The sequence below is a fragment of the Netta rufina genome (genome assembly GCF_964035555.1).
Source record: "Netta rufina genome assembly, chromosome: 1".
Classification (NCBI taxonomy): domain Eukaryota; kingdom Metazoa; phylum Chordata; class Aves; order Anseriformes; family Anatidae; genus Netta; species Netta rufina.
Window position 1 is genome coordinate 160,222,249 of NC_140123.1, and position 17,290 is coordinate 160,239,538.

Genomic DNA, 17,290 nt, shown 5'->3' on the forward strand with positions numbered 1-17,290 from the left:
GATCGAGAAGTAATATTTGGGTATGGAAGACCAAGAAAACCTGGAGCTACATCCGAGGAGGCAGAGAAAGAACTGGATGTGCTAGTCCAGCTGGCTGGCTCCCCGGGGCCGCAGGACAGCCCCTCACAGCTTCTGCTGCAAAAGCCTGCAAGGCAGCAGGTTAGCCTGGAGAAATGAATGCCTGCAACAGTGCTGGGGATCCAGAGGATTGCTTCCAGCCTAAGTGTAACTCGATTTCATGAATATTTTTCAACTCCTTTTGTCTATAAAGAAAAGGCTTTGTGTCTGCAGAGCTGGCTGCTTATTATTGCAGTGGAAGCCATTCAGCGCCCAGGAGCTATAGTTAATTTGGGGAAGAAGAACATCTGTCTGAATTGTATGCAAATATGCACAGTCAGAAAGGCCGTGAGAAACAGCATCCCCCTTTCAACCTACACTACAGATTTTGACAATGGCAACGGGACATGGAGGATGCAGCGCAGAGACCGGTTATAGAGAGGAGAGCCATGGCTTGCGTCTCTGGTAAGTTTGCTTTGGATGTAAACTTATTTTCTTCCTGGAAATGTTGCCCAGGCAGAATTTGAGGTCTTTGACACTTGTGTGGGATGTTGAATGCCAGTAAATGCTGGAAGCCTCATGCCAGTACCTGTTGTGCACATCGATTCATCTCAGATTAAGTCCCCATCAGCTTTTGATCCAAGACTTGTGGGATGTGGCGATTCACTGCTTCAGGTTACACACCACTCATGTGGCCATTTGTGTCCAGGAAGCCCAAAGAGAAATATGGCAGCCGCACTTTACAGCCAGCTAGCTGGGAGCTGAACAAGTGATCCAGTCTTCCCTTCATGCCAGCAAGGAGCAGTGAAGCGAAGCAGTGGGCTGCAGTGCTGGAAGAGAGGCTCCAGCTTCATGGCTAAAATCCTGCGGTCCTTTTCTCAAGGGAAGCAATAACCCTGCTAACAAGGCCAGATGCCAATTTAGAGAATTAAATTCTCCCTACCCAAATTCCTCTGGTTTCACGTGGGTATGGTGCTCTTTACTTCCTACATGAGAACCTAAGTTTGGAAAGGGTCTCCTGGAGCCCTGGAGCCCACTCCTACTCTTGCTGGCAGCTGACAATATATAATATATATCCCCTTTCACAGACTGGTCAAGCTCCCTCCTAGGAATAATTTGTTTTTACCATAACTGGAGGCTGATCTTGAAGCCCGGATCTGCAGTAGTTAGAAACTTGCTGTTTTAACAGGGGACTGCCGGCACGCACTATTAAACACTGGCTATGCTCCATCCCAGAGGTGGCTGCATTTCAATAGCTGGCCAAGCCAAGGGCCAAACTCCAAGTGCCAAAAACCCTGGGACAGCTAGGGAGAAAAGGAGACAATGAGGCCTTCCTGCGGGTGGGCTGCAAAGGGGGAATCGAGTGGAGGATCACTGGGCAGGTAGGACAAGCTTCTTGCCCTGGTCCCTGGTCCACCGGCAGTGCTGAGCTCTCCAGGAGGCCCAGCAAGGGGACACATCTCTGCTTCGGGACAGCTGCAGTCCACAATAGTCCCAGCCTGGCCCAGAGACCCGGCAGGATCATCCCTGGTCCTCCACATGTGGAAAACTTTACAAGTAGGTGTCGGTGCCCAGAAAACTGTTCTGTCACTCACTCCTGGTGGTGCCCAAACCCTGGAGGGCAGGTGCCTTTCATGGTAAAATTCCAAGGGTAACAAAGGTTCATCTCTGCATGTGCTTGGAGCTGTCCTTGTACTGAGTTCTCTCGGGCACAAGTGAAAACGAAGCTCAGGTTTCCCATTTTTACCTGAATCCGCCCTGCACTGAACTATCAGCCACCAAAGCCTGGGATTTTTAGGTTCCCACATCATATCATTGACTCTGCCCTGACTTCATTTACTTTGTGTCATTTATATTTTCCCTAGAAATCCTCATTTTTGTACTTATGAAATAAGGACCCCCGTATTTCACAAAATTCATGGACACAATGCAAAGAGCTGTGCTGCATCTGGCCATCACCCCCATCACTCCCCGGGTAAACAGGTTCTCCTTTACATGCAGCACTTCTGTACAAAGCCCAGTAAGGAGCATTTTCTGGAGGACAAAATGATCAGGAAGATGCTGTTAAAAAGGTTTTTTATTATTATTATTATTATTTTCTTTTTCTTCAAAATGTACTTCTACAACTTGTAGAGATGGGACAAGGTATGAAAATGTAATTCTGCAACTATGCCCTCACCTGTCCCATGCACTACTGAACAGGACTAGCCAGGACCAGAGCAATGTATATTTACCTTCAGTTAATAATGCCAATCATAAGTTTAAAACCAAGCTTATTTAGGCCTAAAAGGCAAAAAAATGGGCAAAAGCTCCTGGGCTGCAGCAGATTGTTCCTACAACCCCAAAATCAGGGTACCAAAATACAAGCCACCGAGTACCTTTAACTCCTGTTTGTGTCACCAAGTGTTAACACTGCTTGCTGTCTGTCAGGGCCAAACTTGTGAGGAGCGGGACAAAACTTAAGTTTTGCTGTGCAGAGTTAATTTCAGGTAGAACCAGTAGGGCTGGTGTGCAAATCGTTAGGGAAGGGAGGCAGGCTGCATGCAGTAACAGTGCAAGGCGAGGCACTGCAAGGTTTCTCTGCTACAGAAAGCACATGAGATCAATAAAATGCTCAGTAAGACACACACATGCACGCCCCACAGTAAAAGAGTGGTATGAGACGTTTCAAACGTCAGCAGCGTGTTAGAGTTTGTTGCTGGAAAACAGTCAAACTGCAAATACGCCTCTCCTATTAATAGCAAATAGCAACAATGGCTGAAGTCTCAAAGTGATTTATTAGCAGTATTCTGAATAGATGAACACTCAAATAAGTTACTAATTTACTAAAATCTTGTCAAGGAGACTCTGCTTCAGTAGGTCCTTTTATCCCAGAGCTTGTCTAAATGGGGACACTCAGGCGAGCTAATCTGAATTGACCACAGATGGGAATTTAAAGTGAATGAGATAATTGCATTGCAGAGTGGACAGTCACCCTCATGCACAGTTACAGAACCAACATCTGCTAAGAGCCCCTTCTAGATGAGCCTTTAACATGGATCCCTAGTCCAGGAGAGTTTTAAGATTAGCCTGTACAGGAAGAAACATTAATATGAGCCAAAATACGGGAGGGAAGATGGCCTTTTACACGTGCTAATAAAAACGGCATTCCTGTCTGAGCACAACACTGAAAGAGTTTATTTCTGCATCTTGTTTACTTAGATCAGATTATATTTGGCTGGTGAATCAGTTTTGATTTCCCTTGCAGTAATGTGGCTGAAGAGTTACACCCTGGAAAACCACAAAAATACCCTGGGTTTGTGGCACATTTGTAAGATCCAGGCTAAAACTTGGTCTTAGCCTTTCTCTTAAAACACTGATAATGTAAGGCTGGCACTCAGAGGTTCCTGCCTAGGTTAAACGAACCCCTGCTGTGAAACAATTCACTAAATTGAGCATGGGGAAAGTCTTCAGTGACCTCTTTGCATGCAGCTGATCCAAAATTATTCCCTGACAGGGAAGGGGTTTGTTTTCCCTTTCACAGTTGTGCAAGCCTGGCCCCTCTGCCTGGCAGGTGCCTGAGGCTTGCTGGAAAGCCGGGCTGGCTGTGGTGGAGTTTCCTCCTCCTTCCTGCCCATGCAGGAAGGGGACAGCCTGGCCGTACGTGCGGAACCACAGGAGCTCTGAGTACACGCTTACCTGGAAGCACGTGCTTAATTCCACTGACAAAACCTTTAAGACCCAAAACCAGGGCATCGGGTTCCTGAGAGGAACTGCCAAGTCCTTGGAGGGCAGAAGAAATGCAAAAGGTCTGAGTTTTCTTTTCTTAAAGAAGCACACAGTAAAAAATAAAGCAGACACATGTTTGCTCCAAATTAACACATAGGACTTGCTAAAAAGAGGCCACGACCCACTGAGTACAACAAGCTTCTGCCTCTGCTGCCCTGAAATGGGGCTTGCAGGCACCAGAAATGTGGATCATAGAACCATAAAGGTTGGAAGAGACCTCCAAGATCATCTGGTCACCCTACCACCAGTGTCACCCACCAAACCATGTCCCTAAGCACCACGTCCAACCTTTCCTTGGACTCCCCCAGGGACAGTGACACTGCCACCTCCCTGGGCTGCCTGCACCTTGCAGACAGTGAAAAGCAGGGACCACCAGCCCAGGTCTGCTGAACTCTGATGATCTTTAGGGGTGAGCAGCCACCTCCTGAGGCCACCCCGAGCTTTGCAAATTACTCATCCCAAGGGATGGGCAGCAGTTCCTGAGCTGCTAGCAGCAAGCAGAAACCCCTCCGTCCCGCAAAACGCTGCCAGATCCTGCAGGCCCTGACTCCGTGCCTGGAAATGCACATGTGGTGTTGATATGTTTGAAGTGGGAGAAAGTGGTATATAGATGGTGTGATACGCAGTCTGGATCATGGGTTGTAGCTGTTACATGGCACTAAAAAGCTATCGAAAGTTTAAAAAGAAATCCAGTAGCACTTATGGAATTTATGTTTGTGCTTTAAAGAAAACTGTGGAAACTGAGCTGCAATTAAATAATACCCTTGGACATTTCAGATGACTGCATCTTTAAAACCACTGTTTCAAGTGAAATTACTGTTTCCATATGTCTGGAATTAGGTACAGCCAGAAGTGGGAGTAAAGCACTGCATAACTCCGAACAGAACACAAAACTCCAATGTTTCTTTAGGTGAGATACATGTTGCTATTGGCAGTTAGGAGTAATTGCTGGAATGTAGCACACTGTAATAAATTAAATGCGATATTTGCTAAGCATGCACGCTTGCCATCTGGTCACCAGAAAGTTGCTGTTATTACTTTGCAGGTAAACAGAAGTGGTTTTTAAGTGCAGGGAACTGAAGTGTGCCATGTAAATAAAATCTTATAAGCTCCAGCCTCTTGGACTCAACTTTTGTTTAAGCCCTGGAATAATTAAATGATCTTGACTTTTACAGCTTCTCTGCAATAACACAAACTAAGGCAATGCCAGAAGAAGGGATCCTGCAGGAGCAAGCTCGGTACACAGCCTGTTTTGCAGCAGGCTACCGCAGACGCATCAAACAATACCAGATTTCTGTCTTTCTTGAAATAGGCACTGGTTTCGACATACAAGAGCCCCAATCCTGCTGTACCCTCACACTGCTCCGACCTGCAGAGGGATTTGCAAGGCCAGGATTTGCACAGGTTGTTGCCAGACACAGCCCTCATTCTGGGTGCTGACACATTACTTCTATGGGAAGATGGAGGGAGAAGAAGAGAAGAGATCACTTTCTCTTGTGGATCTCTTCCAACTCAGCATATTCTACGATTTTATGTTTCTCTTGCACACCAAGTGAGTGTGTGCTACTGCCCTTTGCTAGTTGAATGGAACAACAGTGGGCCAGTCTGGCATGTCCAGAGATCTTTGTTTCTGAGCTGACAAGGGCATTACTGAGCTTCTCCTAGAGCAGGATGTCGGCTGCATCCTGAGATGCAGCTGAGATGCAACTTGGTGAGCAGCTCCCTGTGTTTCTGCAGAGAGGGGCTCTGAGCATGGCGAAGGTGACCCTAAAAGATGGGGGTAGGGTGGGAAGCCATGAATGGGGGATTCTTCTGAGATGTGGATGCTGGTCTGCAAGGACAGGACCTTCGCCTCAAAACATGTTATCAGTGGAAAAATGCAATGACAGCATTTATCAGTGGAAAACCAGCACCCTGATTCATGAATTAGGTTTGCTCCTCTCCGCATGCATCAGAGTGAGGTTTTCCTTCGCCGTTCAGCCCAGCCCGTGGGATGAGGCCACTAGAGGGAGCAGCCTGGCGGCCAGTGATGGTCCCAGGGGACCCCTGCCCAGGTGGGGACCCCATGGAGCAGTGGCCAGGCTGGGTGTCCAGTGTGACATTGCCAGTAATTCCTGGCAGGATGGGGAAGGGTTCTGCTTGTAGCACCTCCAGATGCACCATTTACTACCTGTAGTCTCTGCTACTGAAAATATCTTGTTTTTCATGTGTATTTTTTCTCTTATATTTTTTTCCCACATTATTTCCACTTGGGAGTAAGCGTGAAGCTGGTAAATTCCCACGTCTTTGGACCTTCTCAGTCCCCAAGCCCCCACCGTGTCCATGCTCATTCACCAGGTGAGGGATGAGCAGCTTTGGGGGAAAAACAGTGGGACTAGGAGCCCAGAGAGGCAAGGGGCAGGAGGATGCCTACATTACCTGGAACACACCTTGTGAAATAAATGGGGTTAAAGGGGAGCCCAGTGCAGCAAAACGAGCAACACAAGCCCCAAGCAGAGCAGAGGGCTGTCCCGGCAGACTCACCTCTCCTCCGGTGCAGGGGAAGGGGCTGGAGTATCTGGAGGTGCACAGGGCTCCCTTCCTCGCCACGTCGTCCTCCAGCCCAAAGGCTGCGGAGCAGTTGGCAGCAAAATACTTGTAGGGCTTCCAGGTCTTGCCAAAGTCCTGCGAGCGCTCCAGCACCATGGCCGCTGGCCGGGGCGACTTGAAGACCAGGATCAGGTGCGTGAAGTAGAAGGCGGCCTCCAGGTCCAGCCGGATGGTCTCCTGCGGGGCGTCCCCGGCCGCCTGCCACCACGTGCGGGGCCGGCGGAAGGGGGAGTCGGCCATGGCGGCGGGGGGATGCGCCAGCCCCGCGTGGGCCCCACTGCAGCGGCCGCAGGCGGGGGGCTGGCAGCGGTGCGCGGCGTCCTCGGCGTAGGCGCAGAAGGACTCGGCGGCGTGGCGCCCGCAGGCCGTCTCCGTCCGCAGTGCCCGCCCGTGGGCCAGGTTGCCCATCCGGGGGTTGCAGGCCTTCTCGCATGGGCTGCCCGCCCCGGCTGCACTGCCCAGGCCTGGAAGGAAAATGAAGTGACTGCGGGATGTGTTTTGGGGCTCTGCCACACACCCCGAGGCTGTGCCGCACTCAACCACCCGCCACCCTAGCACAGCTACATCCCTGGTGCCCATCAACCCGTCAAGGAGGTGCACCGCCACATGGCACTCTCCTTGCAGCTTAGCACATCTAAAACAGCAAAACAAAGCAAAACAAAAAAAAAAATGCAACCCCACCCTCAGGGCTTCCCTGTGCTTGGGAAAATCCCGAGCAAGAATTGTAAAGGGATGAGAAGGGAGAGAGGGCGGGAGGAGGGACGCCTGCACCTCGCCCTCCTGTCTCAGGCAGCTGGGCAGGGCAGGGAGGAGGCACCCAGGGACTGCGGCCACCCGTCCCCGAGGCCCTGGAGGGGACCCAGGCAGTGCTGGGGATGCGAGCAAGGCAGAAGAAAGGTGACGTGCTTCTGCCCCCATCTCGCCATGGCACATCGGGTGTGGGGGCACGGGAGCTGCTGCAAGCATCTCCTTCAAACAGTGACCCCAAACCCTCACCCCCATTTCCCTCCCCTCCTTTCCAACCCCAGATCTCCCCACAGTCCCAATCTGCTGCACAGGTTGAATCGACACGCTGCTGAAGTTTGGGAAGCCTGTCACCAATGTGTGTAAAGCAGGGCTGGGGGGGGGGGGAGGAATAAATCCTTGGCTGAAATGACGCTGGCAAGCTGCCTCGCAGCTGAGTCTCTGCGGGCTGTGTTCAGGTTTCTCTTGTCGGTTTAAAGATCACAGTCAGAGTGTTGAAGGAAAACAAAATCACTGTGGGGTTCGGAGTGAAACCCTCTGCACAGCAACCCTCCTGGTTCGGGAACACGTGATGAGGGGCTCTCTCCTCTTCATTAATAAATGTAGCAGGAGGCCAAGGCTGTATTTTATGAACCACAACTGTTTAATATCATAATAAAAAAGAAGAAGCTCTGATGACTTGGATGCAGGGAGGCCAAAACATCCGAAGTGCATAATGTCTTCTTTATCACTGGGCCAATCGTACATAATCAGCTTTGTGCACCAATTACTATGGCTTCTTCTTGGCATTTTTGTTGTGTCCAAAGGTCATTTCAGTTTAGCATCCAATAAATCCTTTATTTGGGCTTTATTCAGCCTTTGTCTACAGTGTCATAGTTGCAATTAAGCTATATTATCCACTAGCAGAGACTAAGCCTTCAGAGCCTGACAAATTTCCCCACTCCTGCTCTTTAAGGAGAAACGCCCTGGAAACAACACATTTTTACCACCATCAATCTATACAGGTTTTCTGTGCTGGTTATTCAGAACAGATGTGGACCGCTGCTTGTTATACACCCATCACAAAGCACTTCTCATTCCAGTCTCTGGACTTCAGCAGGTAAAAAGTTTTGGGAAGTTTTTAGTGAGCTGAACAGGCTCGGTGAAGTTAGCTTCCTACAGAGACAGAAGCACTACGTGTAGAAGTGTATCCGAGATGATCTGTATTAACTGTGCAGCACACATCTACTCTAGAAAAGTACACAAACCTAACTGTAAAATTCACACGATGTCCCTTACATCTCCTGAAGACACTTTTCAAAGCCTCGTGTAAACACTAACTAACCTACACGGCTCTCCGGAGGGAGAGGCAAGTGTGTGCTATTATCATGTTATCAGGCTTGCCGCAAGTTGGCCTAATTTATGTGTTTGGCTGCTTTCCTAGATTCTTTGGCTACACGTAGCACAGCGCAGCTAGCCGCTAAACAACTAGGTGAGCTTTTGCTGCAGTTCCCTGAGCAGCGGGACCGTAAGGTGGGCTCGGGAAGAGGCAAACACAGCGGGGCTCAGCCAGCACCCTGAGCCGGGACCAGGTTATTGCTTGTGTTTGAAACCTTTTTGGTTTCTTTGCACAGCAACAATTGCTGTCCCAGGGAGGCAGTAGGGAGGACCTGGCTGGTGGGAGGGTCCCTGGGGTTCCCGGTGGTGCCAGGGCTCGGGGTGGCTTTCCCTGGGGTGGCTGTCCCTGCGGTGGCTGTCCCTGGGGCAGGGGCAATGCTGTGCCAGGGGGGCTGGCTACTGAATTCCCATGCAAGACACTGGGAGCTGAAGGTACTCGACTGCCCCCAGCAGCATTCAGCTCCTCGCACCCTCCGGCCCCGGTCACTGACCGCAGCCGCCATGGAGGGATGGTCCCTTCCTAACCTGCGGCCAGACTTGGGGCCAGGGACCTCGGCTTCAGCAGGATTTGGGGAAAGCTGCCAGCATGCAGACCCTGCTGCTCATCACCGGGGCAGCAAGGGGGGAAAGGAAACCCCCTCTAAAGGCTGTTTGTTTTCACTTGAGTTAGAGTCGCGTGACGGACGCAGGGCACCGCATGCTATGCAAAGTGACAGCTTTCCAGTTTAGTGCCGCATGCAAGAGGAATTCGGCAGAAAGACAGATGAGAGCGTAAAGGTTTCCACGTCGTGAGCCACGAGCTCATGACTGCTCTGCCACAGCCCCGGAGCGGTGCTTTTCCTTACTTGCACTAAAAGCATCTGCCCAGCTAAATACCCCGTTCTCCGTCCCGCGCGTGCTGCTGCACTGGGACCTTCCGTAATGAGCAAGAGCACGCAGCGAATACCATGACTCACCTGTAAAACATCCACGGAAAATCATATGCTCCCTGCTAAAGCATTTTAGCAACCCTTGCCTTGTGATGTTCCACTTGCGCCCCGTGCCCGACCAAGCGCCCGCTTCCCAGCCGGGTTTCTCCTTCTGGCTACGGAGTCCTGGCGCTCGGCTCGCCGACACCCCGGGGATCGCAGCACAAACCTGCGCCCGATCACCCCCCCGAGCAGCGGGGGATCCTGCCAGGCGGAGACCCCTTTCCCCCGGGGTCCCTGTCCCCTCTCCCCTCTCCCCCCCTTTTCCCACGGGGCTTTCCCGGGGGGTCGCGACCCACCTGCAGCAGCGGCGCCCGGCACCAGCAGCGCCAGCAGGACCAGCACCGGCACCGGCAGCACGGCCAGCAGCAGCAGCAGCCGCCGCGTCCCGAGCCCCATGTCCGAGCCCCCGGCCGCGGCGCCGCCCGCCCCGCCGCCCCGCGGCGCTCCGGGCCCTGCGCGGCATCAGCGGGGGCCCCGCGCGGCCCCGCCGCCGCCCGCCGCGCTCCGCCGCCCGCCGCCGCCCCGCGCCCCGCCGCCGCCGCCCCGCTCCGCCCCGCGCCGCTCCGCCCCACCCCACCCCACCACATCCCACCCCACTCCATCCCATCCCATCCCATCCCATCCCACCCCACTCCATCCCACCCCACTCCATCCCATCCCATCCCATCCCATCCCATCCCATCCCATCCCATCCCATCCCATCCCATCCCATCCCATCCCATCCCATCTCATCCCCCTCCACCCCACTCCATCCCATCCCATCCCATCCCATCCCATCCCATCCCATCCCATCCCATCCCATCCCATCCCACTCCATCTCATCCCCCTCCACCCCACTCCATCCCATCCCATCCCACCCCACTCCATCCCATCCCATCCCATCCCATCCCATTCCATCCCATCCCATCCCATCCCATCCCATCCCATCCCATCCCATCCCACTCCATCTCATCCCCCTCCACCCCATCCCATCCCATCCCATCCCATCCCATCCCATCCCATCCCATCCCACTCCATCTCATCCCCCTCCACCCCACTCCATCCCATCCCATCCCATCCCATCCCATCCCATCCCATCCCATCCCATCCCATCCCGTGCATGTTGGCTGATCTCAGTCACCTTTCTGATGTTTCAGCGCTTCCTTGCACACCGCAGAGGCATTTCACTGGCATCTGCCCCATGCGCATGCAGACAGCGACCTCCAGCCCCCGGCACATGCTGGGACCCCGCAGCCTCCTGGCGGTGCTCGGAGCCCGAGCTATCGCTGCTGCACCCACACGTTCGGCACCAGCAGCAGCTGGGGGCTGCCAGCACGGGGGAGCAGCTGTCTGGGCAGGGGGAGTGGGAGATGCTGGGGGGGAGAAAATGCTGGCTGAGTTTGTGCTTCCCCTTGGCAGCTCTGGTCCTCCTGGCCCTTTGTCGCAGGAGCAGGACAGGTCCCATGCAGCTGGACAAACACAGCCCTGGTGGTGGCTCTGTAAATGCCCACCACGGAGCTGTGCAAGACATCGAGCTGCTGGCACCTCCCCAGGGCAGGTGTGGTTGACTGCGGCTTCACAGATCTGGTTGGAGGTTCAGCAGAGAGTAGGAAGCCCACATGGATGTTTCAGCATGGTTTTGTTTTCTCTTTCCATCAGCATTGTCTCTTCAGGTGCTAGAAGAGGAAATCACAAAATCATGAGGACCAGAGCGTTTGCCTCTCTCCAAAACTTCTTCAGGATCAGAGGCGTATAGGTTTTTCATCCTGTTCTGCTGGGTCAGTAAAAATGAGATTTTTCCAGCTGTCATTCATCTGCAAGGTGGTTGTAGGTAGACAGGCAGATCAAACAAACAAAAAACCACAAACAAACAAAAAACAAACAACAACAACAACAACAACAAAAAACACAAGCAAATATGAAGATCAGTTGTCTTTGGTGTTTGTGTCTCCTGACTGCACTAACCAACTGCTTGAACTGCTTGAAACATTCAAGGTTGGTGCTTGAATGATTTTCCCTGAATGTACATGTCCCAGGAAGAAGGGGTGATGGCTCAAAACTGACAGGGGTTCCCTCAGAGGTCCTTCAGTGTCCCAGCCCTAAAGGAAGCCCTTCAGCCTTTTCCATCAAGGCGAAATCCTGGGCCCTGAATCAGGTGATGTGAAAGAAGCCACCAAAAAATTTCTTCCCCCAAGCCCCCTGCCCAGGGTAGGGATGAGCTGGGACTGGCATTTTAAAATGAAGATGCAAAGCTAATTTTAGAAGCAAAACACGGATGGAATACCTCACCCCCTGCCTGGCCAGACCAGGCTGGCCTATGCTTTTGTCATAAAAACGTCAAAAATTCAAAAGATCAGATTTACTTTTAACTAGAGGCTTGTTCAAAGATCACCATTTTGTATACTGGCACCTGTGTAAGTACGCAGGACTCCTGTTACAGTTTAACAGGAGGCCCTCGGGGCCGATGCAGCCCTTTGGGTATGTCTGGCTATTTTAAGTGGTGTCACATGCACCAGATGTGTCTGCCCGCACGCACGGCTCCCCCGAGGGCCGGGCATGGCCCCTTCACCGTGTGCCAGGAGCAGAGGGGTTACCTGAAAGAGCATCACCCTGCAGCGAGGAAGATGAGGGACTGGGTCCAAGAAATGTGGTCGGAGAGCTCTGGATCCCCACGCACACTGGTGTGAAGTGTGTTGTGCTGTGCTGTGCACAGAGCCACCACAGACCTGTACAGGGTCCTTCCCCACGGCAGCTGCAGCTTGCTCCATATGCTTTTTGCTGATCTGTTTTGTCTTTTACCAGTGTTCATGGTGTTCAACATAAGGTACCAGGGTGGCAGAGGTGATGTGGTTCTGTCCCTTTGCTCCACCACGTGAGATGGTGGTGGTCTGTCTCGATGAGTGGCCCGCTGGATCAGCACAAAGTGTCCTTTTGGCTCCAGAGAGAATGTGGCTCATCCAGGCCTGGTGGCTGCTGTTTGCAGGACATGATCCACTCCTCCCTTCCAGAAGAGGTGTACCTGTACCACATACATGATTTAAACATGTCAGAAGAGTTCGGTGAAAGGAATCAAAATTGATTTGTTTCAAGAAAAAAACTGGTCTTCATTCAAAGTCCACTGAAGTCAATGGAAGCTGACATCTGATCAGGAGATTTTGGATGGGGGCTGAAGCCACCTTCCTCTCATCTGTTTTGGTACTACATCATTAATCTGTTCTATTAAAACCCACTAATAAGTCTTGCACTTTTTTTTTTTTCTTTAATGAGTAAGGAAAACATTTTACTGACCCATCATATTTTGAAGCAGTCTGATTCCTAAATTTTCTGCATGAAAATAAACCAAAGGATAATCTGGAGTGATAAATACTGATTAAAGCTTCACATTCCCTTGCTGAAGTTACTGTTAAAGCTGAGTTCTGCTACAGTGCAGCACTTTACAGGAGAATGAAGGAACCAAAGTGCCATTACTTTTCACTGTACTCAGGGATCGACTTCTTTGAGCCAAGTGTTTTGCATGCTGCACCAGTGTGCATGCAGGAATGAGAGCACTTGCACGGGATTTAGTGTAATTGGAAGTCAAGTCACAGAAGCATCATGGCAGTGATAGCACCATTCTCCAGAAGCCTGTAATAAGGATAGAAATCACCCCATTTCTTCCCTACCACAGGGAAGAATTCAAAGGATCAGTAGGGAACCTGGAAAAGGGAGGAAGAAGAAATCCTGGAGGTACTCACTGCAGCCCAGTCTAGGTGGGAGCAAAGCTGAGACATCCACAGTCACTTGGGTAGACTTCTACATGTTGCTTGTCACAGTAACTCCCTTGATTGAGCACATGAAAATCCACTTACCGTGTGGTCTGCTGAAGATTTGAACCCTTTTCCTTCTGATTATAGCATAAATCCTTAGTGAGGAGAAGGGTCCCCCTGTGCAAGTCAAAGCGATCCCGTGCTCCAGCAAGGGTTCCTCACCTTGTCACAAAATAGGGCATCATTTCCCCATGCTGTCCTCTCTTCAGGTTCACGGGATGGAAGAGAGGGCCTGGGCTTGTTCTGGTGTAGCTGCTACACCTCTGACTAACAGCACCAAAACGCCTCTGATAGGGCTTTGCTTTAGGAAGGTGTCTTTTAGGCTCTATCATCCTTCTGGAAGCAAGGGCTGAGTTGGCATTTTATTCTCCAAACTACAGTAGTTTGAAAACCACATCAATTATTTCTCACGTGCAGCTGTTTTTTATCCACAAGCTATGGCTCCAGGCATTTTGAGTTTTTTTCTCCCCTCTCTCTCCCTCTCTTCTTACTGTACATTTTGAACAAGCAGGAATGAAGGGGAACCAGCTAATCTGCACATGTTCCTTTTACAGGGGATTCAGGAGAAAAAAAAAAAAAGCAAAAAAAAAAAAAAAGCAAAGCACAGGAGAGAAAGAGGTGGGAAGGACTGGCTGAAGAAAGAAAACTGTTGGTAGGCAGTCAGTGTAATTTCTGCAATGGAACCTGCACTTGCTGGATTATTGCCACCGCTGTTTACTTAGCTCCCACGTAACCTTTGCCCCTCCTTGTTCCCTACTTTTCTTGGTAATTGATATGCAGATAGCAAGACAACGATGAAATTGAAATGCCATAGAAACCCACAGCACCGATGCTTTCTGCGTCAGCTCTCTGCTCCGTCCCGCGCTACAAGCGGTGATGGGGATTAACCTGCTGGCTGCTTCCCGTGTGCTGCCAGCCTCAGTATCTCCCGGGCAGAAAGCAGCTGGCAGCCGGGCGAGCAGGCTCAGTCTCAGGCTCTTGTTTCAGCCCTGGCACCTGGCTCAAGCCCTGGGTGCAGCCGAGCTCCAGCAGTGGCGGATAAAACAGACTTGTTCCCAGGCTCATGGTGCAGCCTTCAAAGGGGGCCAGAGCTCCCCAAGCCCTGAAGATACCAGCTCTATCTCTTTCAGGCCATCTATTGTAAGGATTGTGCCTATGCTGGTACAAAAGTCTGGCTTCTAAGTAGCCCTAAGCACCGTGACTTCATGCCCTGCCCACCATTTTGCAGTGGCTGATTCATGGTGGGACACTCTGGGGATGCACCTGGCAGATACATGGACCTGTGGAGCATGGGCTGTGTTTAAAATACTGAGCTCCAGCACGTTAGAGAGGTCTGTCCATCTTCACAGCCCTCGCCATAGTATCAAAATCTCATCTCAGATGCTGCTTTTACTTTGGGGTCTTGTCAGCCCTTCCATGCTGATTTAGGCATGGTTTTGCTTTCTGCTGGATGTACACGCAGGGTGACATCATGCCTATTTCTGGTCTCTGACAACAATCTCCTCTCTTTTGCTAAGCAGAAGACAAAGCCAGTTCATATTTAAGATTCCTCGACCCATATGAGGCTGATGTACAGGAGAACGTGTACAGTAAGAGTCATCACATTGTGATGCAGTACAAGGACTCAGTGCCAGAAAGAGCTCGTGCTGGACTAAGTGCACTAATTACAGTCAGGCTTCATGGTACAGGTTACCGAGTATGACTGTCACTGAGGGCAGGCATAATTTATAGCAGAAAATACTCTTTAGAGGGGGAATTTCTTCTTCTACGTGTCTAACATGCATCTACAGCGTGTCACATAGTCAAATGAATTACCTTCTTGTAAGTGGAAATGGAAGACCACTTAGCTCTTTAAACTAGAAGGGCTTCATAATGTGGAATGTGCTGTCTGTGCTGTTGTGGCAGCATAATGTAGCAGAGCTACAGACTCAAGTGGCTTGTGCCTACGGGTCTGCATTTAGTCAAGTCACCATTTGGCTGCTTTCAAGCTGGGATCACTAGGGAGCTTTTAAATATCATTTTTTTTCTAGGTGGTTAAATATGACAACTCTGGTTCTTAGATGTGTCCGTGGATGTAGGACACGTATGGACTGGGAAGACAGCCAGGGAACCATCCTATTCCCAGCTGCCTTATTCTTACAGATATTAAAGATGCCAGGGGCCTCATGATTTCTGCTCTGGTTGAAAATTGAGGAATTAAGCTAAATTAGCCTGTATTACATGTAAGCTCCTTCTTACAGCTAGTTTTGGTATCTCAAAACCATGCTGCAGGCAGCAGTGAAGACATGACATAGCAGCACAGGCAGCAAAAAGCATGAACTCCTTTGAAGGACTCCTCCAGGAGGGATCTCTATCCTCCTCAAAGCAACTCTGACTTTCAGGCCCTAGTGTGTTTGCCTCTGATTCACAACATCCAGCAGGAACGTAGGGATCTGGAGACGATTTGCAGCAGATACCAGTAAGATGACGGATTGTTGCCAGAGGTCCCACTGGCCTTTACCCAAGAGGGTTTAGGATTTGGTTCCTAGAAGCTCTCAGAGGAGAAAAATAGTTTGACCCAGCTTCTGGGCACCTCCTTACTTGATGTGACTGTGCTTGAAAGGGGATGGAAGAGCACTCAAAAAGGGGCAGATAGCAGCCAGATGCTAATTTGTTTGAAGGCGACCATTTTATAAACAGCCCTGCAACTCTTGCTCATAAGGGTATGTGAATTCAGCAGGTAACTGGGATGTTTTTACAATATTTTTGAAGGAATTCAGGTTGCTGTATGCTTAGCCTGGGACAAGCCAAGAATGGTGGTTGTGGGGGGGGATTAGTCTTTTTTTTGCCTTTTTTTTTGGACCTGTTTCCCTGCCAGGTTTTCTGTTTAGCCTTAGGTAGGGTCTATGCTTGTGGTCCTTTAAGGTTTGATTGCTTTTTATGTTTATGGTGGAAAGATTCAGCTTGTTCATCTACTGAGACTGCTGCATGTCCATGGAAGATATTACAGACTTGCTCCTCGTGGATTTCCATGCAGTCCCAGCAGTGGGTCCCTGAAATCGCTAAGGATCAGGGTGCTTCTGTGGCACTTCCTGGCCATGGGACCATCATTTTCAAGAAAGTCAAAATAACATACCTAAGAGTGAGTCAGTAGCTGCTTTTTTATTATTATTATTATTTTATTTTCATTTTTCTTCCGTTCATCATATGTTCAGAAATGTGTTTGTTTTCTTCTTGGACAATTTCACATTAAACAACAGGGACAACACTAATTGTACCAACTTCTTATTCTTGAAATGAAAGTCTGCCTGGCTCTTTTAATTATTATTATTTTTGGAGCAACTTGGAGCATATCGTTAGATGTTGTCACTGACTAGGGTCCCTGAGAGTTTTGCTGTTTGCCATTTTCAGTATACTGAAATGCCAAATTCACAAAGGAACTGAAGGGTGTGAAAGATGCCCTCACCTGTAACAGCAAGGTATTGTTCTGAGAATCAAGCAGAATTAAACTTCATTCTTAGAAAAGGATGCTAACCAACCAGCTACTGTAAGCTGAATAGTTCTCTGTGTTCTTCCCTTGCTCTTTCAGATTTATTTAGCAAATTCCATTGCCTGCTGTAGCAGAGAGATTGCACATAAGAAAATAGTAATATCACCTGGTGCCTTGGGTAGAACTAGGTAGGACGTCCCATCTGTACAATAATGTATGTTCAAATGCAAAGCAAATGTATGCGCCAAGTGGCACTGTGTCAGCAGAAACAAGCACAAGCGTTACACCCCAAAACACCCACCAAATCCCAGAGCAGTGTGGTAGGAGACAGGGGTACAAATGCCTGCAGGCAGAGAAGGGGCTTGAACTAAGGTCTTCCACATCCTGGATGTGCTGCTGTTTCCACTGGGATGGCACCAGTAGCAGTCAGTGCCAATACTGTTGCTGCTTCCGTTTGGTCTTAATCACAAGTCTTAATCACATCTTAATCACAAATGAGTCATAAAAAGCTGCTGTGGATGTTATGAGAT

At 50.2% G+C, this 17,290-nt stretch overlaps 1 protein-coding gene across 2 annotated transcripts in view; it reads right to left on the reverse strand.

The window, feature by feature from the left end:
- Positions 1-9,977, reverse strand: part of NTN4 (netrin 4) — a 36,645-nt gene extending 26,668 nt beyond the window's left edge. For both annotated transcript variants that reach the window (XM_084306556.1, XM_084306555.1), the window contains exons 1-2: positions 9,803-9,977; positions 6,349-6,878 (exon numbers count right to left, since the gene is read on the reverse strand). In XM_084306556.1, the coding sequence (XP_084162682.1) occupies positions 6,349-6,878; positions 9,803-9,902 (630 nt within the window). In that variant the 5' untranslated portion in view covers positions 9,903-9,977. The remainder of the gene's footprint in view (positions 1-6,348; positions 6,879-9,802) is intronic.
- Between the last annotated feature and the right edge of the window lie 7,313 nt (positions 9,978-17,290).